We start from the raw sequence: 27,265 nt of genomic DNA on the forward strand, positions 1-27,265 counted from the left end.
GAGTAGTATTTCAGCTTGTACTTGTCAGTTTATCAGGAAAGCGTCCTGATTTTTCTCATGTCTTATTGCATAATCATTCTCTTAGTAGTAAGTAAGTTTTGATAATAAGGTCAAAAATGTAGTGACTGGGCTTCCCTGGTGGCGCAGTGGTTGAGAGTCCGCCTGCCGATTCAGGGGACACGGGTTCGTGCCCCGGTCCGGGAGGATCCCACATGCCGCGGAGCGGCTGGGCCCGTGAGCCATGGCCGCTGAGCTTGCGCGTCCAGAGCCTGTGCTCTGCAACCAGAGAGGCCACAACAGTGAGAGGCCCGCGTACCGCAAAAAAAAAAAAAAAAAAAAAGTAGTGACTAAGTTCACAAATGGAGCGGTAAGATAGAGAATCAACTGTTTGAGTCAATTCTGTGAGAAACTTAGGTCTTTAAAATATTTTACTTTTCCATCATAATTATTAATTTGGAGAGTGGAAGTAGGGTGAGTAGTGTCAGAAGAAATTTATTCCACTTAGTTACACATTATATCCAACTTCCCCTGATCTGTGTGGATATACTTTGAGATCCCAAAGTAGATAGCGTGGAATTTTTCACCTAGGGAACAAAGATTTACTGATTTTTAAAAATTCGTTGTTTATTTTTAGCGTTAGTCCAGTGATGTATTGGTTCAATGTGAGGAGTTTTAATTTGACTTAATCACAATGTTGCTTCTCCTCAAGAACATAAAATAGTAATATAGATGACTTAATGTGCTATTTTACCCCATTGTGTTTACAGAAAAACCTTTCAAAGCTTTTATTAGAAAATAAATAGAAAATGCAAAAGTTTAATATTTATGTCTGTGACTGTTTTCTCACCAGAAATACTTTTTCACTAAACTTGTTGACCAATTTATAGTGAACTCCTATTTACTTATTAGTGCTGAGTCTTAGACTCATCAGTGACACAATATAATAGAATTGAACTTTTGAAAACAACAGGAGGAATGTCTTCAGGATTACACACTGGCGTATTTTCAGAAAGTTACTTTCTTTTGTTCTATAGATGCAAAGTACAATTCGCGAACACAGAGATGGTGGTAATGCTGGCGGCATCTTCAACAGATACAATGTCATTCGAGTAAGTTTTTAAAATTTCAGGGTGAAAATTGGATTGCACAGCTTGCCTGAATATCAAACATAGGCAGGAGCAGCTGGCGTTAGTGAGGCAAACATGGCGATAAGACTCCCAGCTCACCCACTGATTTGGACCGTAGCTGACAGTGATTTCTGTTATCACTATTTCAAAGTAGCATTAAAGGCCTGGATTTTCAATCTAATTGAGTCACTGTTTATATCAGTATGCATGTATCTCTTAATCTCAGTATCTTATTTATAACATGGAATAAATGACGGCCATATGCTTTTTTTCAGAGGGGTATCATGAAGATGAATAAAATCAATTGAGAACTGGGTTAACCCTTTGGGTTAATGGACCTATTGAAATTACACCCAGTGCACATCAGAATTACCTGGGGAGCTTTTTGAAAGTACAGATTTATAGGCCCCTGTATCCTGAAATTCAATAAGTCCTCAGTTGATTTTGAGGAATAGCTAGGTATGGTGCAGAATAACACACAAAAACTGTAGCTAAAACTTATGTCACTAAAAGCCGGAGTATTAACTGAATTACACTGGCCTGGCAACTTTATCATTTTTAAATAATGTTTTAAGCAAACAAAACAAAAAACAAAAATTGAACCTCCCTAAAGGAAAACATACTTCTTATTTTAAATCATAAACTACCAATTAATATACATTTCACTAATTCACTTCTTTCTTCCTCATCCTTAAAGATTCAAAAAGTTGTCAACAAGAAGTTGAGGGAACGATTCTGTCACAGACAGAAGGAAGTGTCTGAGGAGAATCACAACCACCATAATGAGCGCATGTTATTTCACGGTGAGTATCCCGGGTCAGTATCTCTGGGCGTTTGCAGACTCCAGTAGGGTGAAAAGCCTCTGTTACTGACTATATTAGTGTTGTGTTAAAAATGGTTTGTTCTGATTTATTTATTTATTTTTTAATTTTTTTTGCGGTACGCGGGTCTCTCACTGTTGTGGCCTCTCCCATTGTGGAGCACAGGCTCCAGACGCGCAGGCTCAGCGGCCATGGCTCACGGGCCCAGCCGCTCCGTGGCATGCGCGATCCTCCCGGACCAGGGCATGAACCCGCGTCCCCTGTATCGGCAGGCGGACTCTCAACCACTGCACCACCAGGGAAGCCCCTGATTTTTTTTTTTTTAACTACATGTTGGTACCAGCTTTCTAATGCATTACATGTTAGTACAGGCTTTCCAAGGCATGTACAATGAAAATAATTTATCTGAAATTGTCTCAGAACTTAAACTGCACACTGAGCCATCTAGATAGTGAAATACTATTTTTGTTGTAGCTTAGCATAATTGTTTTAGTTTATTAGATTATCTATTTTTGCTTAAAGTATGACTGGGTGTAAAATAATCTGTATCTTCAAAGCCACGTTGTACTTTGCTATCTAAAATCTCGTGCCATCTGCAAAATCCATATAACACCCTTGCTTGGTGAACACTGTGGGTCCCTGATGAGATTCTAGTACATGATAATAATTTATGTAAGTAGACCATCTTACAAAATAAACTTTTCATTTAGGCGTTATTAATTAGTATGAATCTGCCAAGTGCAAATAGTATGCAGCTAACTGAGATTCTAGAAAAGCGCTCAAAATTGATCTTTCTGTCTTTATATTTTTAGGTTCTCCTTTCATTAATGCCATTATTCATAAAGGGTTTGATGAGCGACATGCATATATAGGAGGAATGTTTGGTGCCGGGATTTATTTTGCTGAAAACTCTTCTAAAAGCAACCAGTACGTTTACGGAATTGGGGGAGGAACGGGCTGCCCCGCGCACAAAGACCGGTCGTGTTACATATGTCACAGGTGAGCATCTTACCTTTTGTGTAATGGTTGCTGTCCTCAAGTCATGAACCAGATTGGTTTCTCAGGCTCTGCACAAGTCACAGGTCATCCTCAGTCTTACTCCTAATGAGTCAGACTGTTTTGGGGTTGGATAGGAAGAGCTGATCAGCCCCTGCCCCAATACGAGTAGTGACAGCAGAGCTGACAGCAGTGGTAAAAGCTAGTCATAGGTTACAGTGAAGCTCCCTCCATTTTGGCTTTCTCCCTGGGTTCCACTTTCCTTGCTTCAGATTCAGAACAAGGTTGAGAATTATTTCTGGAGAACAAAGAACCTCTAGCTCCAGTCACATTTGAAACTAAAGTCACATGTGAACTAAAGCACGTAACTTCTAGAAACAAGTAGAACCTTTAATTTGCTCCTGACTTTGCTCGTGATATCTCAAGGCAGGGTATATAATTAGTTAGAAGTCCAACCTCAGAATATAACTTTGGAATTAATAGTAAACAAATGAATATTAGCTTTTTAAATGGGATTTTAAAACTCAGAAACTTGAGAGAATCTTATAAACTCGCAGAAGTCAGTGAAAAAAATACCATTCCCTTTCCTGTCATTGGAAAAGATACAAAAAGAATTGTTATGTACAAAGATTGCAACTTATTGCAGTTCTCTTTAGATTAACCAGCTGCATTATTTTTGCAAAGTCAGGTTAGTAAGATACCTTGTAATCCAGTTGAAACCTCAGAAAGACCCATATAACCATGAAATTCATTATAGTTGTTCACCTTAAAACTTCTCTCTCTCAGTTTCGTTGTGAAAAAAATTGTAACCATCAGCAGTTCTAGGACAGATGCCCTATGTCCAGAAGAAAACTTCTTTCTATTAAGGTCGCTGTGGTTAATAACACATAAAAATTCCCAAGGATATATAATTGCAGGAATTTCCCTTTGTTGCTTCAAACCTAACTCCTAAATAACAGTAAAAGTGAACGTAGATGTGGATTAACAGTTGCTTATTAAAATTAGACACACATGTTTATGTCTTGGCCAGGATTTCCTAGAAAACAGAGCCTGAAGCAAAAGCTTATGAACTAGCACTTTCCTGGCAAGTGCAAGCTCAGGGAAGCAGGAGTGAGGGCACAGAAGGAGGTGAGGCGGAGAAAGAGCAAAGACCGGGAGGTGCAATGGTGAGCTGGCCATGGTTTCATAACCGGTGCAGTTGCTCGCTCAGTCCGTGAGACCTGGACTCATACGGTCTGAACTGTTACATCTCAGAGCAGTACATCGTGGGGGAAGAGAGCTGAATTTATGTGCTGGCGCCTGTCTTGCACTGGTCAGCACGTGCCCCACAGGGCAGTGGTGTCCCACCTTGGGGCCGCTGCGTCTGCAGGATGCACACACAAGGCACAAGGCAAGCCGGTGAGCAGACGTGAGCTAGTACCAGCCTCGCGGGCCAACCAGGCAGGTCCTGCATCTTCTTTTGTCTCCACAGCAACAGGGACACCCTGGGGAAGGAGGCAAAAGGCAGAAAGCGAGGGCCTGTCAGGTCAAGCTTAGAGTGACATTTGGACACTGGGAGTAGCCATGGCAGTGGGCCCAGCGGGCTGAGCGGGCAGAGTCCAGTGACACTGTAGCACCACCACAGTGTGGAGATAGAGCTCAAAAAGCTTCCTTCTAATGCAGATCCAAATGTTTTCCTCTGGGACCTACCTACAAGCCGATACAGTTGATGCCAAGCCAGCATCCCAGAGGGTCATCAGTAGCATCACACTAAAAAAGCCAGCCCAGGCAGGACTCAATTAAACTGGGTCTGGCACAATTTTTACTCAAAATAATATCTCTGATTAGTCACAATGCAAAGATCATACTCCATTACTAAAAATAAACGATTTGATTGAATAACAGGTATTTACAGTAACAGTGTGACCAATCTTATAGTGTAGTTAAAATACTTATTAAAATGTTTGTTAAGGGTTTGCAAACTTTTATTTTAAAGAACTACAAAGTAAGTTTTTTAGGCTTTGCAGGCTGTATGATCCCTGTCGCAGTGACTCAGCTGTGCCCTTGTAGTACAAAAGCAGCCGTGGTCGACATGTAAATTATTGTGTGGCAGTGTGTGGGAATGTGTTCCAGTATGTGATCCAGATGCGTTCCAGTAAAGTTTTATTTACAAAAACAGGTGGCAGACGAGATTTTGGCCCATACTTTGCCAACCCCTAGTTTATATAATGTGACACTTTCTTTCCCATCAATCTTTCTTCTCCTCTGTAATATTTAACAGCTGCCCCAATTCGTGTTTCACTCAGGTAGTATAATTTCCAGACATACAGTTGAGCTAAGTATTTTTATATATAACCCCCTTTTATTATTATTTATCTCACCCCAGTTTGTACTTCTTCATAATGAGGAAGCCTAATCTTAATTTCAGAGGCTGCTGTCATCTGCTTATTTTCTTCACTTTCTTCCTATCCAGCCACATGCATCCATCCAGAACACAGTTTTTGCTAGTGTTTGTCCTTTTTCCACTAGTCAAAAACTTACCAAGTGTTTTCCATGATTGATTTCTAAACCACACCAAAACTTCAAATGTTAAGTATAGCTATTGAGCCTGCTAACGGCTTATAGTAAATCAGTATATCAAATCTTATCCTATTCCTACTCATAAAATCAAAAGTGACTTTGAAATTAGCTTGCCTTATATTAACTGCTTTTTAAAAAATCAGTGAACCTAACAGTTATGTCGTTCTAAGACTGCTTTCCTTTTTTCCTCAGACAAATGCTTTTCTGTAGAGTGACCCTTGGCAAGTCCTTTCTGCAGTTCAGCACGATGAAAATGGCTCACGCCCCGCCAGGCCATCACTCCGTCATTGGGAGGCCGAGTGTGAACGGACTGGCCTATGCTGAGTATGTCATCTACAGAGGAGAGCAGGTATGGTGCTCGTGGGATAAGCATGACCAAGCTACCATAAACAGTTGATTCAGAATGCGGAGACCACGTCAGAGTTAAAGAAAACCACTTAATGAAATATCCACCACATAGTTTGATAGCATTAGATGCTTCAGTTCAAAATGAGCATACCAGAATTCTTTGATATCATCTTTATACATAGATCCCATCTTTCACCTGTCAGCCCGGTAATGCAGTGTGAACGAGACGGTGGCTGAGAAATAAAGGTGTGGCATCTCGTGCAGCTCTTGTGGCCTGCCGTTCTGAATTAATGCTTTGTATCTTTCATGCCTCCACGTGGCATGGAGAGCTAAGAGTCGCTGCCATTCAAAGATCTTCATGATGTACTTGCCACAGGCTGGTCACATGAGTTGATCAGGGTACTTACACAGAAGAATAGCCTTCTGAGTCTTAAAGCTACAGTACATCGAATTCTGCCAAATGCTTGAGGCTCCAAGATAAAATGGTCAACAAACAGGAAAACTTTCTATCATTTTCAATCCAGGCCTTAACTCTCACAATACTGCTAAATGCCTACTGATTTGTCTAGAAACAAAAATCAGTTTGTCTGAACTTAATTGAATTTCAAATGGATACTTTAACTACCCTGTTAGAGAAAACTAAAAAAGGAGAAAGAAGAAATTAACTATATACAAGTAAACTATGAAAACTCTCTTCTTATATGCCAACAGTCTTGGGCCAGGTGAGGTGTGGAGTAGGGGAAGAATTGCAAACAGACCCTGGGTTTCATTTAGTAGATCTGTTGCTCGTGGTGGTATGTGGGCAAAGCATTGAAACTCTTTTAGCTGTATTCTAGGATTGAGCAAATGAGTAAATGTGTTGATGTGTTAATTTTGGGAGCTGGGTTCTCACTGTGGAAGAAGAGACATACAAATATGGAATGGGGGAAGGTAAGAATGATGCTAGGGACGGACTGAAATTGGAGATATCAGTATGAACTGATACTTCCTAGTATTTGTATGTATGTTTGTACACATGTAAATAATATGTATGTATAGGTATATATGTAAGAGACATATGTAAGCATGAGTATATATGTGCATATATTTCTTAGCACGGTCTGCTGAAAGCAAAGAAACCCCAGTAGCAATAAGCACACCTAAAGCCCAGATCTTGGTCTCCAATACCAACGCCCACTAAAAGGAACTTTGGAGAAACAGCTAATTCCAGGGCTGGAGCAGAATAGGAACAAGATGAGCCCGGAACAACATCTTGTTATAACAGAAAGTAATGAAGTGCTCAAAAGCAATGATGGGAGCATGTCACAGGACTCAGAGCTGGCTTGGAGTGGCTCCCACTGGCCAAATCTGGGATAGTTTGAACATCAGAATAAGTATAGTGATAAATTCTAAAACATTGGAAAGAATACGAATTTATGTTTCTATACTGATAACAAATAGATAAATAAATGAAGGGGAAAGGAAGGCTTTGCTTAACAGTAGAGAGCCAAGGGTAGGTGGTAGATAAGGAAGGGAGTACTAGATTTGCAGCCATCATGGTAAAGAGTAGATCAATGGATGCTAAATCTAAGGGATAATTTTGATACGGAGAGGATTGTGCATGGTCTTCTTATTAGTTACAAAGGACGGGGGGGAAACCCACAGTAATTATACTTTGGAGAAAGGGGGCAGTACCTTGACCAGATGATCAGAATTAACATCACCAATGAGGGACAGATACACACAGAGTGTGCCTCCAGATGTCATATTCTGAGAAGAGCCAAAATCATCTATGCAGTGTTCCAGCCAAGAATATAGGACCTCAGTCTAATCAAAATGAAAAATGTTCTATTAAAAAATAAATTGGGGGGAAGACCAAATTCTTCAAAAATGTCAATGTTATAAAAGAGAAAGGCTTTGAAAACTTTCAGATTAAATGAAACCCAAGAGACAGGACAGGTAACTTCAGATTCTGCTCCCAAATTGGATCTGGTACTAGAAGAGAAAGGACATTATTAGGTCAACTGATAAAATTGAAATATGAACAGTAGGTAGATAAAAGTATTATGTCAGTATAAAATTTGTGTAAGAGAATATACCTATTCTTAGGAAGTAAATACTGGCATATTTAGGATAAAGAACCATGATGAGGTATATTACTTACTCTCAAATGGCTCAGGGAAAAACGTAACTGAATCTGTCTATCTGTCTGTCTGTCTACTATATATAGAGGTGGGGGAAGTACACATGATAAAGAAAATGGGATAAGTAAAACCTTAACAATATTTGGATGTAGGTAAAGGGTATACAGGTATTTTAGGTACTAGCTTAATTTTTGCAACTTAATACGTTTTGCAGTTGTTTCCAAATAAACGTTTAAAAACTACCGAAGAATAAATTTGTCAAATTTTTCTGTTTAAATCAGAAACTCCCTACTTCTAGAGAAAACACTTTCACTTTGACTCAGTAATTCCACTTTTAGAAATTTGTTTTAGATATAATCAGTGATGATCACACCCAAAAAAAAACCCTACAAGAAGGTTCATCGTTATGTTGATTATCATAATGAAAAATTTAAACGACCTAAATATTCAATAGAAAGAGAATGATTTAAATGAATGTTAGTATATTTATGTGCCTGTGATTTTAAAAGTATATGGTATATGCTAAGCACAGAATCAACCAAAACGTAAGAGCAATTATCTCTGGGTATTGAGATTATAGGTGATTTCAGTTTTCTCTACCATACACTTTTCAAGATTTTGTAAGTTAGCTATGGGAAATAGAATTTCTTTCACGATTGGGTGGAAAGAAATAATAAGGGATACTAATAATAGGTTTACATTTCTAGTTATTTGCTGATCTTTCAACCATTTCCCAAGTAGTTTGACTCGATAACTTGTTTAGATTCTCTTGCTAAAAGAATTTTAGAGAATGATGTGGTCCAAATCATATTTGAAGGAAAAAAGTACCTTGAAAACTGAAATGTGTGAAGTAGGTATTTTGTTTCAGGGGAGCATACCTGTGCTTCCATATCCAGGTGTTTCCCTCGTGGACAGTGTTTACTCTAATGTCTACTAATTGAGTCGCTGCCCATGAGCAATTTCTCCTGATTTATGGTGGACTTTTCCTTTGCTAACTTTTCTTTCATTCCCCTTAAATCATCTTTCACCCTTAGTATCAACACTTTCAAGAATACGTAAGTGTTTTATTCAGAGGGTTGGTTCGAGGAGTATTATTTATTCTTGGTGGGATTATTTGTTTCTTTGGAATTGAAAAGATGTGTTGAAAATTAACTGCACTGTGCTTGAAAGAAAAATAGTTCTGATTTTAGTATATGACTGGACTTAGAGTATCAGGAATTTTTTTGTACGTTGTACTTTAAGCTTCACATTAAATTAGACAATAGAGGAGGTATTCTCTGGTCATTGGCTGCTTCAGACATGTGGCCTGTTTTACTGAAGTGATATGAACAATGCAGAGTTCTTTAACTTGGAGAACAGAAGACTACACAGTGATTTGCAGGATGATTTTCAAATACACAAAATCATTCAAGGGAGCATGATTCTTCCTCTCTGTGGAGAATAAACTGAAAGCATTTGAGTTTAAATTGTAGCACTGAGGATTTGGGTTAAGAAGAATTTTCTGAAAGTCAGTTACTAAAAGTGGTTGTTGAATCTTTTCTTGTAGGTACTTTAAAAATATGCTCTATGCTTTAATAACCAGCATGGGTTTAAAGTAAGACTTGACAGGAAATCACGTTTGTTGGTCTGTCCTGGGCCCTTCTAGTCCTGCAGTTTAGTAATGCCCTTGCCTTAAATCCCTCTGGACTTTGATGTGATTCATTCCTATCTCAGTCTGTACACAGAAGCAACTCAGTAGCCTAATCAGTAGGAACCAAGGTACGTCATTCGTACCATTAGCATCTTAGAATCTGCCTAAAATTCACATGTGTCAGGAATCTCCTAAGATAGTGTACTACCAAAATTCAAATGCTTGCATTACCGATCCCTTTGCTTAAGCAACTTTTCTGCAAGCAAAAGGATGTATCACACAAAGTGTCATAGATCTTAAGTTTCGTTGTGACCAAAGGAAGTAGGAATGGGCTTCACGCTCGTGTTTGACACTTAGCAGATGCGCACTGGGGTTAGTTTCAAACTCTGCTTTTTCTGTCTGGCTTATCTTCCCAGACAGATGGGAAACGTCCTGAGAGCAGGGTCCATATCTTACCCCAGAGTGCTTTGTATGCACTAGATGCTCAATATATGTGTACTGGTGATGAATAGATAATTTTCTTGACCATTAAACTATCTGGTTGATTAACCAGTTTTTTTCCATTTTTCCACCAGCTTTTGAGCCTTCCTAGATTCTTTATACCCAACTCTAGAATTAGCAATAGATAGCGGACCTACCTTGTAACTAAAAACTAAAATACCATTTTAAACCATTTCAACAATTAAGCAGTGCTCACATTACAATAAAATAAAACTACAGACTATTTAGTTATTGCGCTCCGGATTGGAAAGTCAGGAGTGATGAGGATTGTCAGTCTTAGTTATTCCAACTACATACAGTAAAGATGGAAACCGTTGCTGTATTTAAGTCAAACCAAAACAGACTGGAATTTTGGAAAAGAATATTATGAGTGACAATGGTTCCTTACATGAATAGAAGCAGTTATAACTTTTCAAAACATATGTACATTTTTTGTTTTTTTTAATCCTTACTGAGACCTCTTCAAGAAGAGCTAGTCTTCAATGAATGAGAATAATAATGTTAATAGTAATAACTAACACAAACTAGATTTTTACTATGCCAAACCTATTCTAGGATCTTTGTGTTTAATCCTCACAAAAATCTTGGTGTCATTACTGTTCCCATTTATAGATGAGGAAAGCGGAGGCACCTGACATATAACAGTTTCTGCAGAGGTGTAAAATTATAAAGAAATAATTCAATAAATCTATCTCATGTTCATTTCTGCATTTTAAGTATTAAACAGTCCAGTTTTTTTATCCTTCATTCTTTCCATTGTCTTACTCTCTCTAGGTCAGCCTTCAACAAATTATTTGGGGGCCCCAAAACACTTACCTCACCAAAGAATACTGAAATATTGAGTCGAGTCTTACCATTATGTTAGAGTTAGGGGTGAGGGATTCCTCGGTCGTATGCGCCCCTGGTTTCACCCCGCCCCGCTTCCAGTTGTCTCTGTGGGGGTTTCTGGTTAAGGTTTGTGACGACTTCCTGGTCAGGCTTCCTCTTCCTGCTCCCACCAACAAGTGCTCTTCCCAACGTACGCACCGAGCCTTCGGTTTTCCTACAAGAAAGAAGACACAGAGGAGGAGGGAGTACAGGGGGTGGAGGCTCTTCATCAGAGACATTTTCTTTCCTGTAAAAATTGCCTTTAACTAGTCAACTTGTAAAAATCACCGCCAAACTGTTGCCTCTGAGTTACTGGTGACTCAGCACACGTTGCCTTTCTTCCTCCTCGCTCAGTGGGTTACATCATCATCTGTGATTAGTTCGAAATCAGTGCAGTGAATTATTCTGTCATTTAACAGACTTTTCCTGAAACATGCTATGTGACGGCACTACGCTAGGTGCTGTGAGAGAGAGATTTTTTTCTTGCCTTAGTTTTCCTGTTTATGACATGTGGCTCTCTAGTGAGGGATATAGTGTAACCATTCTACAGTATTCAAAAGTAGAAATAACATTGTAACAATTCTAGGATTATAGGATTTACACAGGTTTATATACAAATATGGAGGCCTCCTAACTGGCTAGGCACCTGTGAATTAGCTGATGGGTGTACATAGAGTATGGGTTATGATCAGCAGCCTCTGAGGCTCCCACGTTAAGTCGGGCCTTAGTATTTTAGCTGCCCAGAGGGTGATGTGCTTTGCTTCCTGTCCTTTCCAGGCGTACCCAGAGTATCTCATCACCTACCAGATCATGAAGCCGGAAGCTCCTTCACAGACCACGGCAGCCACGGAGCAGAAGACCTAGTGAAGGCCCACTGGTAATGGCCAGATTGGATTTAAACCTGGGACTGGATGACAGTGGATTGTTTTCAGCAAAATCAATATTCTGTAAAGCCCTGACAGCCTAGAAATAAGCTGTTTGTCTTTTATAAAGCATTGCGATAGTGATGAATATAGTATGAGTAACTGATACATACTCAACTGCTACTGTTCCCTTTGAGGAAATGTTTACAGGGGCGGCCTTTCAACATATCTCAGGCTCATTTTCACTGTAGTTATCCATGGCTAAGACAGGATTGCTTCAATCTAGACTCGGAGAAAAAGAAAACATAACCAGTACTTTCCCAAACGTTCACAATCCACACACTACATTTGCTTTGCTATACATGGCACGTGTATATAGTAAACATACACATAGGACAGGTTCATTTTCAGTTTTTTCTGAACATTCATCATTCACTTTTTGTTGCTGTCGTTGGTGTTGTTACTTTGAAAATGAGCCGAGCCTTCTTGAGGATATTTTGCACAAAGTCACACTGACTAAAATCACTAGTGATGTAACCCAGGCTTCTGGCTGAGCAAGGCTTAGTTTCCACTTTTTTTTTTTTTCCCACCGATTTATTTTGTATCTGTACTTCTTACCAACGTAAACTGAGATGGAAAGGAAAAACAGCACATTTCAGTTTCCTTTTATTGATTGGCCAGCCTCACAAGGGAAAGGCACCAACATCAACCTGGTTTAGGAGCTCCCAAGTTCAGAGCAGTCGAAGCCAATGAGAGCCACTCGCACTTTCCAGCTCAGGCCTGCCTCCGAGGCGTTCAGGACAGTGCTGGAGGGCCAGGAAGAGCCCAGCCGGTGGGAGGCTTGAGGGATGCCGTTGTGACATTCAGAGGGGAGGCCGCCAGGGAGGCCTGTGGATCCAGGAGAAGCAGCATTACGACGCGTGAGGGGCCTGTGCCGCGAGAATAGGACCGCAGAAAAGGACAACGAGGACCCCTCCCAGAAAACACGGCTTCTCTTCACTTCACCCGCACCACCAGGATTGTCGCCCCGCAATGAGCTGCCTTATTTCCAAATTCAGCGGAATTATTGTACTTCATTAGAGCCACAAAACCATTACTTTATTGTTTCTCTAGTTTAGAAAGCTGGGATTCAAATCCCGTTTAGTCACTAGATAGGCCCAGACGCAAGAACTCTTTTGTTTACTCCAGATTTGGGGTTTATTTTGAGTGAGGTGCTTCCGATAGTTTATGTAGGTCCCTGGACTAAATTTTTGAACCATTTTCTCAAACTTCTTAGTAGACAAGGAGAACAAAAATGGAAACCAAAGCTCTTTCAGTTATTTTTTAAGTGAAAGTGGAGAAATAACCATACTGTTTCTTCCTGAAATCACTGCTTTGTTTTGCTTTTTTTCTCAACGTTTGTCAAGTGCACATTGTTACTTGTAAAAAATTATCCATTACAGTTCTCACGCTTGCCCTTTTCACCTTAACTGAATGAAGTGCATTTAACTTACTTACTTTGACATGCTGTGCGTCTACTCGGCTTCAAAGCAAAAGTAATATAAATGTGATGGAAAAAAAGGAAAAACAGTGTGACGCAAACTTGCCATTTCAACTTAAAAGTCCTGAAAACTAACTTGCTTGTTTGTTTTTTAATACAGGCTGATTAAGCTATGACCTCATTTAATCTCCTGAGGAAAAATAAAGTGGTTACATGCAAAGATTCTAGAATAGGCTCTTAAAATATACATTTTGCTTTCCTTTTGGCTTGAGTCCAATGCTAGAACTAGAAGTCGGGAACTAGTTTTGAGTTTTATAGCTGAATCTTGCATGGGTCCTCAAAGTTAAATCAAGAATTAGCCTCAGTTGTTGCTTCTATTGAAGTTTTAGTGACCCAAGCTGGGTGTCTGTGTCTTGACTACTTGTTTAATAGCACTAGAATTCCACAAGAAGCTCTCAAGTTTGATATCCGTTGAGGGCTTTTTTCCTCCCTTCCTTCTTTTTTGCTGTGTGTAACAGTGGGTTGAAGGAATTGGCATCTGTGTAGTTTTCAGTAGCTGTGAAAGTGTATATTACTTGCCTCCCCAATTAGATATAGTTTAAAATGGTAAACACAGCTGTGACTTTTAGTTAAGTAAAAGGGTTAATATGGTATAGATCCCGAAAGCTTTATAGCTTCATTAAAAAGATAAGCCACTACCCGACTGTGGTTACATGTTATTTCCATCATACTAACTAGATTAACGGATGTGCCCGATTTAAACTCCAGCCTCACACTTGAGAAGGTAAACTGTGGCTCAGTATTTAAACTGCCAATGTTACGTACCTGATGTTCTGTGTGCCAAGTAAAGGTGCCGTGTGTAAGGAGGACATTTGCTGTGCTTCTTGTCTCGTAGTGATTCAAGTATATAGTGGCTCTTGAAAGGATGTGTACATATTATTCATCTGCTGAAGAGAATGAGTTCACTGATGTCGCACAGGAGCCAAATACATTTTTTCAAAACTTGAAAACCAAAGGTCATCATGAGTGCATTCAAGTTAGCAAAAGTTGATTGCGTTTGGAATTTCCACCCACAGCAGTGTGAAAAACCCTTTGGAACTCAAAAGCATGGCTTTAAGTTAGGCTAAAATGCACTTAGTTTCTTGTATACACGCTGTATAGAAACACTAGCAAGTGAGGACTTCCAGTGTGGCCTCCCCTGAGTTGCCCCTCTGTTTCCCAAACCATATAGAAGAGAGAATCCGGACGCCTCCACCGGTTTCACCACAGGTCTGACATCAAAGGGCTTCTAGACCTGATGGCCCAGTTTGCTAGCTATTGGCATCAGTTAAGTGCTCTGGACTGGACACTTTCTCCTTGTACTTGGCCTCCTTCCCTTTTCCCCAGATTGCTAGTCTGGAATTATAATTAGCTCCAGCAATTACCTTTGACCCCTCTCATTTTCCTCCTTTCTCCATCTTGAGTCTTGCATATGGCGACCGTACCTCTGTATCCACTTCACAACTAGAACTGGGTGTTAAGCCTCATGTGTGTGCTCTGCTCAGAAGATTCTGCCACTTTGTCAACAAATGACAGCATGGAACCCAGAGTTTTAATTCTATGCAAAATAATAGCAGTACAACCAGGAGTCTCCCTTACCTTTTCCTTCTTGGAATTTGGAATCTCTAGCTTTTCGGTAACATGAGTAGAATAACAATATTAGGATGTTTTTGTGCAATGGCGCCTCGTGCTCATTTGAACTTGATGTTAGTGGCTACAGTAATTCCCTTTGCTCTCAAAATAGCAAAGTGCATTGATATATGCAGAGAAATGCCTGAATGTGGCAAATAAAGTAATATAGATGAATATTCTATTATTATAGCCTTTATACAAAAAAAATAAAATTTTGCTGTATGCTGGAAGACAGCACTAGAATACAATGAGTTGTCTATGTTTTTCTCTATTTCAGTAAGTCTCCCAACTGCACAAAGGTTATTGGCCACTGCTCACCCTCCCTTTTTTTTTTTTAAACATCTTTTTTGGAGTATAATTGCTTTACAACGTTGTGTTAGTTTCTGCTTTATAACAAAGTGAATCAGTTATACATATACATATACCACCATATCCCCTCCCTCTTGCGTCTCCCTCCCACCCCTCTAGGTGGTCACAGAGCACCGAGCTGATCTCCCTGTGCTATGCGGCTGCTTCCCACTAGCTCTCTATTTTACGTTTGGTAGTGTATATATGTCCATGCCACTCTCTCACTTCGTCCCAGCTTGCCCTCCCTTTTAAAACATGTGCACCTTCTGGATTTCTGTAATTGCTTTCAAACAGAGATGGTATGAATTTTTAAGCACCTTTCCCCCAGTGTGTCCAGATCCCATTTGTATGATAATCTGTGATAAACAGCCTTTTTTCTGTGTTTTCTGTTGGGCAGTTATCTTGCATAGAGCTATAGATTTTAGTCATTCAGGCAACACTCAAAACTGACATAAAGATAGGGTTTCATGTGTCAGAAATTTAAAGACTGAAGTTAAACTTCTTTGTTGTCAGATCAGTGACAGAGAAATGAAAAGACAGTGATTGTGAAGATAATATTTGTGCTTTGCCTGGACACGTCTAACATATGAAAAGGAAATGCATTTAACAACAAAAAAAAAAACCCACCCTAAAAAGTGAGGCTTCTTCAGATACTTTGTGAATTCTGAAATTAATAGACACTCTTCCTTCTTAAGAAAGCCTTAATTATGGCAGAAACTTTTTAACCTTTTATATCCTAATAAATACAGAGTTGTAATTCCATTTCTCTGTGTGAAAGGTGTCAGCGAGTTGGGTGTATCTCCATGTATCTCACACCTGGTAAGCGTACTTAATGAAAGTCTGTTTCATAAGTAATGCTCCTTTACGTGCAAAGGAGCTGAGAGAATTGATCCATCCCAAGTTCTCCACACCTGAACTTCCTCAGCTACCAAATCTTCTGGTTTAGAGAAATGCTAGAAAGATTTTGAAACCCATTGAGTTTTGTGCATGTGGGGATTAGCAACAACTCATAAAGTGATACCATGTAGAATTTGAGTGTTGCACAAGCTGATTTTTAATCATTTTAAAATATAAACCACGGTGATAAGTGAAAAGCAGCAGGAAACTAAAGATTTTATATACTCTCTAAGACCAAACATGCTCACGATGTGACCAGTTTTAAACACCTGCCAGTGTGCCTCCTTTGAAATAACATTCACACAGTAGAGATGATTGCATTTTGACTCTTCATTCTTTCGTGTTTTCTTTTGCAATTTACACTTTCACATCTCCACACGCAGCCCACCACCCATCTTTTCAAACAAATTTCTCATGTTCTAGAATGCAGTGTTTGGTTATTTTTCATCTGTCTGCCCTTTTTTGTAGGCAGCCCTTGAAGTCCCTTGTTGATTCCTAGCATTTGCAGAGAAATGTAGTTAAACCCTGGTAGGGGGGTGTCCCTCCCACGCTCCCAGGCCCCTCCCAAGATTCAGGATGAAAAGCTAGAGGACACAACAGTAAAAATTAGAAAAGAACCAAACTCTTTAAGGCTAATAGCCTAGATCTAGAAGATGACCTTGACTATATAACCATTGTATTCATTACACAGAATATTTAAACTCTTCATGTGCATAGAATACCTGCCTCTGCTTTCACTGTGTCAAGCTCACCCTGTCTATGTGGTGGTAGTAGTTGTCTGATACCTACAAACTAAAAAGGTACTTTTATCAACAAGGTTTCTCAGACACATTACAAAACCAGCTTCGAGGAAACCTAGAGTGTTTCTTGGCAACAGCATTTGGAGTAGTAACTGTATTTTCTCATTGTGATGTTGGTCTGTGTATGTGACCAGTGTAGTGACTCTTTGGTTCATCATTGGTGGTGTTTTCATTTGTAGCCTCTGTGTGACCCACCCGTGGCAGGGGGTTCCAATCCCCTTTCTTTTCTTTTTGCATTTGTCTTTTTGTAGAATTGCCAGATAAAATACAAGACACCCAGTTAAATTTGAATTTCAAATAAACAATTGTCTCTCTTAAGTATGGTTCATGCATTATTTGGCATATATTTACTGTAAAAAAAAATTCATTATTTATCTGAAATTGAAACTTAACTGAACATCCTATAGGGTTTTTTGCCTTGTTTTGTTTTGTTTTACCGAATCTGGCAACCCTATCAATTTGGTTGTGGAAAATCGCTTTCAGCATGTAAATTCTTCTAGATTTCACCATCTTTCACATGGAATGGCACCTTTTTTCCCCCTCACCCTCTACTTTCCAAAAGAGGGCATCAAGGAACTCAACCTGCCTGCATGGTGGGTTTCTATTTAAGGCATCTTTATGATTATGTTTAACCAGTAATTGTGCTTTGGCTAAATGTCTAACTTACAGTACTTGTAATTGTTTAATATTCAATAAAAACATTTTTAAAGTATACTGTATGTGGGTAGCAGTCAGCTCTGAAGCGTTTTCATTTGCCTGTTTGTTCCTTTCAACCTGACCACCCTTAATGCAACTGACCTAAAACTGTCGGAAAATACGAATAACAGCTCCCTCTCATCTTCGTAGTGAGACCTGTGTGAAGGGCCTTATCCTCACCTCTGAGCCCACATGGGAGTCACTGAAATACAGCACTAGCAGGAGAGGCATGCTGCCTCTTAGAAATATCTCCGCAGCGAATCACACCGACTCCCAGGGCAGCTTGAGGGGCAGCAAGCTCCGGTCACTCCCCGCTCCTCCTGTCATACTGAGGGAGGGGGCGGGGAGTGGGCTGCCTGCCTGTGATGATACTGCCTTGGTTGTTGGGGCTCAGGTTGGAGGCAGCACGCCCTACTAACAACACTTGGAAACCTGTGTCGTTGGGCGCGGTTCACTTTCCTGTTACTTTATAATCATAAGACAGTACAGCGGGCCTCCAAGCTGAAGGAGGACCTGGCATCATATTGGGAATAATAAGAGGTCATCGGTTCCCATTGTTGGGACCTGGCCGCCAGATTGGCTGCTTGGCATCTGCTCTGAAGACCGGGACCTAGAACGAGCGGAATCGGAAATGTGCGACTTCATTTGACCAATCCCCACCTGCCCTATAGGGCTAGTAAAACATCTTTATGTAAGATAATGTGTAGGTGACGTGTTCATTTTGTTAGTACGATTCTTGGCATGCTTTACGTAGCCAAGCACTGATTTGAAAAGTAAGTCTGTTCATCTCCACTTTCATAATTCTGCTCACAAATCAGGAGTACGTGATACAAAGCATAAGATAAATTAGGTGTTTGAGATTAACAGATACACGCTACTATATATAAAATAGATAAGGACCTACTGTATAGCACAGGGGGCTATATTCAATATCTTGTAATAACCTATAATGGAAAAGAATCTGAAAAAAAAAATATATATATATATATATATATATATCTGAATCACTTTGCTGTATACCTGAAACTAACACAACATTGTGAATTAACTATATTTCACTTTTTTTTTAATGGTTTTTTAAAAAAAACAAAAAACAGGGCTTCCCTGGTGGCGCAGTGGTTGAGAGTCCGCCTGCCAACGCAGGGGACATGGGTTCGTGCCCTGGTCCGGAAAGATCCCACATGCCGCGGAGCGGCTGGGCCCATGAGCCATGGCCGCTGAGCCTGCGCTCCACAACGGGAGAGGCCACAACAGTGAGAGGCCTGCGTACCACAAACAAACAAACAAACAAACAAAAAGATAACCATGGATGCAAATCTGTGGCTGTATGAAGAGGCTGGAGTTGTCAAGAAGCCATGGCTGCTGTGGACCACTAAATTGCTTCACAACTCCCAGGAAGTTCTATGGGGACTCTGGGTCTCTACTTTTCTATCTACCAAGTAGGAATACTTTCTGCCAAATAGTTATTTAATACGAATATTTGGAAGATATACAAGATAACACAGATCAACTGCTCTTGGGGTCCTAGGAGAAAACAAGTTTAACAATGAGAGGTTTAGGTGACCAGATTGTCTGTTAGTGCAGCAAGTTAGCTGAAAGACCATATAGGATGAAGACACCACCTGTGCCCTCAGACTGCCTAAGTTCATGGCCTGGCTCTGCCACTTACTCACCATGTGACCTTGGGAAGCTCCTTATCCTCCCAGTGCCTCAGTCCCCCCATCTTCAAAATGAGTCTCCTGCTACTACTAGTTCAGAGAGTTGCTGTAAGAATCACATAGTGTTTTCTGCTGGATTGGAACCCAGGTACTACAGAGTAGACCCGGACCTCCAAGACACAGAGTGAGCAGCTGCTGATTTAGGCTCTGGTTAACTAGTTCCCCAAAGGGCAGGCTGTTAACAGAATGCTCTGGTGTATTTCAAAATGGTTCCTTTCTCTCTCCCACTCTGCCCAAAGCACAAGGAGATTTTTCTCCAATATTTACTATTTGAGCTCCTGGAAATAAATCTCACAAAACTGTAGTGGCCCCTGATGACTGTGTCCCCCCGGAGTTTCGAACTTAGAGTTGTCCACATTCAGCCTCCAGCAACTCATCAATTACAGTTCTTGCTTTCCTTCCTGGTACTGGTTCCCCGAGCAGTTTCTGCTCATGAGTCTCTGCTCCAGTAAATTGTTATTCTCTGTATTCACCTGTCATATTCTCCAGTCCTGGGGACAGCAGTTTCCCCTGTGTCCTTAGCACTCTTACGTATCCTAGGAAATAGTCAATCAAGTCCAGGAAGCACAGAGAGTCCCATACAGGATAAACCCAAAGAGAAACACGCCAAGACACATAATAATCAAACTGTCAAAAATTAAATACAAAGAAAACATATTAAAAGCAGCAAGGGAAAAACAACAAACACACAAGGGAATCCCCATAAGGTTAACAGCTGATCTTTCAGCAGAAACTCTACAAGCCAGAAGGGAGTGGCAGGACATATTTAAAGTGATGAAGGAAAAAAACCTAAAACCAAGATTACTCTACCCAGCCACGATCTCATTCAGATTTGATGGAGAAATTAAAACCTTTACAGACAAGCAAAAGCTGAGAGAGTTCAGCTCCACCAAACCAGCTCTACAACAAATCCTAAAGAAACTTCTCTAGGCAAGAAACACAAGAGAAGGAAAAGACCTACAAGAACAACCCGAAACAATGAAGTAAATGGTAATAGGAACATACATATCGATAATTACCTTAAATGTAAATGGATTAAATGCTCCCACCAAAAGACACAGACTGGCTGAATGGATACAAAAACAAGACCCATATATATGCTGTCTACAAGAGACCCACTTCAAACCTAGGGACACATACAGACTGAAAGTAAGGGGATGGAAAAAGATATTCCTTGCAAATGGAAATCAGAAGAAAGCTGGAGTAGCAATTCTCATATCAGACAAAATAGACTTTAAAATAAAGACTATTACAAGAGACAAAGAAGGACACTACATAATGATCAAGGGATCAATCCAAGAAGAAGATATAACAATTGTAAATATTTATGCACCCAACAGAGGAGCACCTCAATACATAAGGCAAATACTAACAGCCTTAAAAGGGGAAATCGACATTAACACAATTATAGTAGGGGACTTTAACACCCCACTTTCACCAATGGACAGATCATCCAAAATGAAAATAAATAAGGAAACACAAGCATTAAATGATACATTACACAAGATGGACTTAATTGATATTTATAGGACATTCCATCCAAAAACAACAGAATACACATTTTTCTCAAGTGCTCATGGAACATTCTCCAGGATCGATCATATATTGAGTCACAAATCTAGCCTTGGCAAATTTAAGAAAATTGAAGTCGTATCAAGTATCTTTTCCGACCACAATGCTATGAGACTGGATATCAATTACAGGGAAAGATCTGTAAAAAATACAAACACATGGAGGCTAAACAATACACTACTTAATAACGAAGTGATCACTGAAGAAATCAAAGAGGAAATCAAAAAGTACTTAGAAACAAATGACAATGGAGACACGACGACCCAAAACCTATGGGATACAGCAAAAGCAGTTCTAAGAGGGAAGTTTATAGCAATACAATCATACCTTAAAAAACAGGAAACATCTCGAATAAACAACCTAACTTTGCACTAAAAGCAATTAGAGAAAGAAGAACACAAAAACCCCAAATTTAGCAGAAGGAAAGAAATCATAAAGATCAGATCAGAAATAAATGAAAAAGAAGTGAAGGAAACAATAGCAAAGATCAATAAAACTAAAAGCTGGTTCTTTGAGAAGATAAATAAAATTGATAAACCATTAGCCAGACTCATCAAGAATAAAAGGGAGAAGACTCAAATCAATAGAATTAGAAATGAAAAAGGAGAAGTAACAACTGACACTGCAGAAATACAAAAGATTATTAGAGATTACTACAAGCAACTGTATGGCAATAAAATGGACAACCTGGAAGACATGGACAAATTCTTAGAAGTGCACAACCTGCCAAGACTGAACCAGGAAGAAAGAGAAAATATGAACAGACCAATCACAAGCACTGAAATTGAAATTGTGATTAAAAATCTTCCAACAAACAAAAGCCCAGGACCAGATGGCTTCACAGGCGAATTCTATCAAACATTTAGAGAAGAGCTAACACCTATCCTTCTCAAACTCTTCCAAAAGATAGCAGAGGGAGGAACACTCCCAAACTCATTCTATGGGGCCACCATCACCCTGATACCAAAACCAGACAAAGACGTCACAAAGAAAGAAAACTGCAGGCCAATATCACTGATGAACATAGATGCAAAAATCCTCAACAAAATATTAGCAAACAGAATCCAACAGCACATTAAAAGGATCATACACCATGATCAAGTGGGGTTTATCCCAGGAATGCAAGGATTCTTCAATATACGCAAATCAATCAACGTGATACACCATATCAACAAACTGAAGGAGAAAATCCATACGATGATCTCAATAGATGCAGAAAAAGTTTTCAACAAAATTCAACACTCATTTATGAGAAAAACTCTCCAGGAAGTAGGCATAGAGTAAACTTACACCAACATAATAAAGGCCACATATGACAAACCCACAGCCAACATCGTCCTCAATGGTGAAAAACTGAAACCATTTCCACTAAGATCAGGAACAAGACAAGGTTGCCCACTCTCACCGCTCTTATTCAACATAGTTTTGGAAGTTCTAGCCACAGCAGCCAGAGTAGAAAAAGAGATAAAAGGAATCTAAATAGGAAAAGAAGAAGTAAAGCTGTCACTGTTTGCAGATGACATGATACTATACGTAGAGAATCCTAAGGATGCTACCAGAAAACTACTAGAGCTAATCAATGAATTTGGTAAAGTTGCAGGATACAAAATTAATGCACAGAAATCTCTGGCATTCTTATACACGAATGATGAAAAATCTGAGAGTGAAATTAAGAAAACACTCCCATTTACCATTGCAACATAAAGAATAAAATATCTAGGAATAAACCTACCTAAGGGGACAAAAGACTTGTATGCAGAAAACTATAAGACACTGATGAAAGAAATTAAAGATGATACAAATAGGTGGAGAAATATACCATGTTCTTGGATTGGAAGAATCAACATTGTGAAAATGACTCTACTGCCCAAAGCAATCTACCGATTCGGTGCAATTCCTATCAAATTACCACTGGCATTTTTTACAGAACTAGAACAAAAAATTTCACACTTTGTGTGGAAACACAAAAGACCCCGAATAGCCAAAGCAATCTTGAGAACGAGAAATGGAGCTGGAGGAATTAGGCTCCCTGACTTCAGACTCTACTACAAGGCTACAGTAATCAAGACAGTATGGTACTGGCACAAAAACAGAAATATAGATCAATGGAACAGGATAGAAAGCCCAGAGATAAACCCACACACATATGGTCACCTTGTCTTTGATAAACGAGGGAAGGATATACAGTGGAGAAAAGACAGCCTCTTCAATAAGTGGTGCTGGGAAAACTGGACAGCTACATGTAAAAGTATGACAGTAGAACAATCCCTAACACCACACACAAAAATAAACTCAAAATGGGTTAAAGACCTAAATGTAAGGCCAGACACTATCAAACTCTTAGAGGAAAACATAGGCAGAACACTCTATGACATCAATCACAGCAAGATCCTTTTTGACCCATCTCCTAGAGAAATGGAAATCAAAACACAAATAAACAAATGGGTCCTAATGAAACTTAAAAGCTTTTGCACAGCAAAAGATACCATAAACAACACCAAACGACAACCATCAGAATGGGAGAAAATACTTGCAATGAAGCAACTGACAAAGGATTAATTATCAAAATTTATAAGCAACTCATGCAGCTCAATAACAAAAAAACAAACAACCCAATCCAAAAATGGGCAGAAGAACTAAATAGACATTTCCCCAAAGAAGATATACAGATTGCTAACAAACACATAAAAGAATGCTCAACATCATTAATCATTAGAGAAATGCAAATCAAAACTACAATGAGGTATCATCTCACACCGGTCAGATTGGCCATCATCAAAAACTCTAGAAACAATAAATGCTGGAGAGGGTGTGGAGAAAAGGGAACCCTCTTGCACTGCTGGTGGGAATGTAAATTGATACAGCCGCTATGGAGATCAGTATGGAGGTTCCTTAAAAAACTACAAATAGAACTACCATACGACCCAGCAATCCCACTACTGGGCATATATCCTGAGAAAACCATAATTCAGAAAGACTCATGTACCAAAATGTTCATTGCAGCTCTATTTACAATAGCCAGGACATGGAAGCAACCTAAGTGTCCATCAACAGATGAATGGATAAAGAAGATGTGGCACATATATACAATGGAATATTACTCAGCCATAAAAAGAAATGAAACTGAGCTATTTATAATGAGGTGGATGGACCTGGAGTCTGTCATACAGAGTGAAGTAAGCCAGAAGGAGAAAAACAAATACCGTATGCTAACACATATATATGGACTCTAAGGGAAAAAAATGTCATGAAGAGATTAGTGGTAGGACCGGAATAAAACACAGACTTACTCGAGCATGGACTTGAGGATATGGGGAGGGGGAAGGGTGGGCTGTGACGAAGTGGGAGAGTGGCAGGGACATATATACACTACCAAATGTAAATTAGATAGCTAGTGGGAAGCTGCCGCATAGCACAGGGAGATCACCTCTGTGCTTTGTGACCGCCTAGAGGGGTGGCATAGGGAGGGTGGGAGAGAGGGTGATGCAAGAGGGAAGAGATATGGGAACATACGTATATGTATAACTGATTCAGTTTGTTGTAAAGGAAAAACTAACACACTATTGTAAAACAATTATACTCCAATAAAGATGTTTTAAAAAAAATAGAATTAGAAATGAAAAAGGAGAAGTAACAACTGACACTGCAGAAATACAAAAGATTATTAAAGATTACTACAAGCAACTGTATGGCAATAAAATGGACAACCTGGAAGAAATGGACAAATTCTTAGAAGTGCACAACCTGCCGAGACTGAACCAGGAAGAAAGAAAAAATATGAACAGACCAATCACAAGCACTGAAATTGAAACTGTGATTAAAAATCTTCCAACAAACAAAAGCCCAGGACCAGATGGCTTCACAGGCGACTTCTATCAAACATTTAGAGAAGAGTTAACACCTATCCTTCTCAAACTCTTCCAAAAGATAGCAGAGGGAGGAACACTCCCAAACTCATTCTATGGGGCCACCATCACCCTGATACCAAAACCAGACAAAGACGTCACAAAGAAAGAAAACTACAGGCCAATATCACTGATGAACATAGATGCAAAAATCCTCAACAAAATATTAGCAAACAGAATCCAACAGCACATTAAAAGGATCATACACCATGATCAAGTGGGGTTTATCCCAGGAATGCAAGGATTCTTCAATATACGCAAATCAATCAACGTGATACACCATATCAACAAACTGAAGGAGAAAAACCATATGATCATCTCAATAGATGCAGAAAAAGTTTTCAACAAAATTCAACACTCATTTATGAGAAAAACTCTCCAGGAAGTAGGCATAGAGTAAACTTACACCAACATAATAAAGGCCATATACGACAAACCCACAGCCAACATCGTCCTCAATGGTGAAAAACTGAAACCATTTCCACTAAGATCAGGAACAAGACAAGGTTGCCCACTCTCACCGCTCTTATTCAACATAGTTTTGGAAGTTCTAGCCACAGCAGCCAGAGAAGAAAAAGAGATAAAAGGAATCCAAATAGGAAAAGAAGAAGTAAAGCTGTCACTGTTTGCAGATGACATGATACTATACATAGAGAATCCTAAGGATGCTACCAGAAAACTACTAGAGCTAAACAATGAATGTGGTAAAGTTGCAGGATACAAAATTAATGCACAGAAATCTCTGGCATTCTTATACACGAATGATGAAAAATCTGAGAGTGAAATTAAGAAAACACTCCCATTTACCATTGCAACACAAAGAATAAAATATCTAGGAATAAACCTACCTAAGGGGACAAAAGACTTGTATGCAGAAAACTATAAGACACTGATGAAAGAAATTAAAGATGATACAAATAGGTGGAGAAATATACCATGTTCTTGGATTGGAAGAATCAACATTGTGAAAATGACTCTACTACCCAAAGCAATCTACCGATTCAATGCAATCCCTATCAAATTACCACTGGCATTTTCTACAGAACTAGAACAAAAAATTTCACACTTTGTATGGAAACACAAAAGACCCCGAATAGCCAAAGCAATCTTGAGAACGAGAAATGGAGCTGGAGGAATTAGGCTCCCTGACGTCAGACTCTACTACAAGGCTACAGTAATCAAGACAGTATGGTACTGGCACAAAAACAGAAATATAGATCAATGGAACAGGATAGAAAGCCCAGAGATAAACGCACACACATATGGTCACCTTATCTTTGATAAAGGAAGGAAGGATATACAGTGGAGAAAAGACAGCCTCTTCAATAAGTGGTGCTGGGAAAACTGGACAGCTACATGTAAAAGTATGAAATTAGAACAATCCCTAACACCACACACAAAAATAAACTCAAAATGGGTTAAAGACCTAAATGTAAGGCCAGACACTATCAAACTCTTAGAGGAAAACATAGGCAGAACACTCTACGACATCAATCACAGCAAGATCCTTTCTGACCCATCTCCTAGAGAAATGGAAATCAAAACACAAATAAACAAATGGGACCTAATGAAACTTAAAAGCTTTTGCACAGCAAAGGATACCATAAACAAGACCAAAAGACAACCCTCAGAATGGGAGAAAATATTTGCAAATGAAGCAACTGACAAAGGATTAATTTCCAAAATTTATAAGCAACTCATGCAGCTCAATAACAAAAATACAAACAACCCAATCCAAAAATGGGCAGAAGAACTAAATAGACATTTCTCCAAAGAAGATATACAGATTGCCAACAAACACATGAAAGAATGCTCAACCTCATTAATCATTAGAGAAATGCAAATCAAAACTACAATGAGATATCATCTCACACCGGTCAGATTGGCCATCATCAAAAACTCTAGAAACAATAAATGCTGGAGAGGGTGTGGAGAAAAGGGAACCCTCTTGCACTGCTGGTGGGAATGTAAATTGATACAGCCGCTATGGAGAACAGTATGGAGGTTCCTTAAAAAACTACAAATAGAACTACCATACGACCCAGCAATCCCACTACTGGGAATATACCCTGAGAAAACTATAATTCAGAAAGACTCATGTACCAAAATGTTCATTGCAGCTCTATTTACAATAGCCAGGACATGGAAGCAACCTAAGTGTCCATCAACAGATGAATGGATAAAGAAGATGTGGCACATATATACAATGGAATATTACTCAGCCATAAAAAGAAATGAAACTGAGTTATTTATAATGAGGTGGATGGACCTGGAGTCTGTCATACAGAGTGAAGTAAGTCAGAAGGAGAAAAACAAATACCGTATGCTAACACATATATATGG

General features: G+C 39.4%; 1 protein-coding gene across 1 annotated transcript in view; it reads left to right on the forward strand.

Moving 5' to 3' along the window:
* Window positions 1-11,983, forward strand: part of TNKS (tankyrase) — a 171,377-nt gene extending 159,394 nt beyond the window's left edge. The window contains exons 23-27 of the mRNA XM_059049380.2: window positions 1,035-1,109; window positions 1,825-1,930; window positions 2,761-2,947; window positions 5,696-5,852; window positions 11,750-11,983. Of these exons, the coding sequence (XP_058905363.1) occupies window positions 1,035-1,109; window positions 1,825-1,930; window positions 2,761-2,947; window positions 5,696-5,852; window positions 11,750-11,836 (612 nt within the window). The 3' untranslated portion in view covers window positions 11,837-11,983. The remainder of the gene's footprint in view (window positions 1-1,034; window positions 1,110-1,824; window positions 1,931-2,760; window positions 2,948-5,695; window positions 5,853-11,749) is intronic.
* Window positions 11,984-27,265: the final 15,282 nt, after the last annotated feature.

The sequence above is a fragment of the Kogia breviceps genome, chromosome 20 (assembly GCF_026419965.1).
Source record: "Kogia breviceps isolate mKogBre1 chromosome 20, mKogBre1 haplotype 1, whole genome shotgun sequence".
Classification (NCBI taxonomy): domain Eukaryota; kingdom Metazoa; phylum Chordata; class Mammalia; order Artiodactyla; family Physeteridae; genus Kogia; species Kogia breviceps.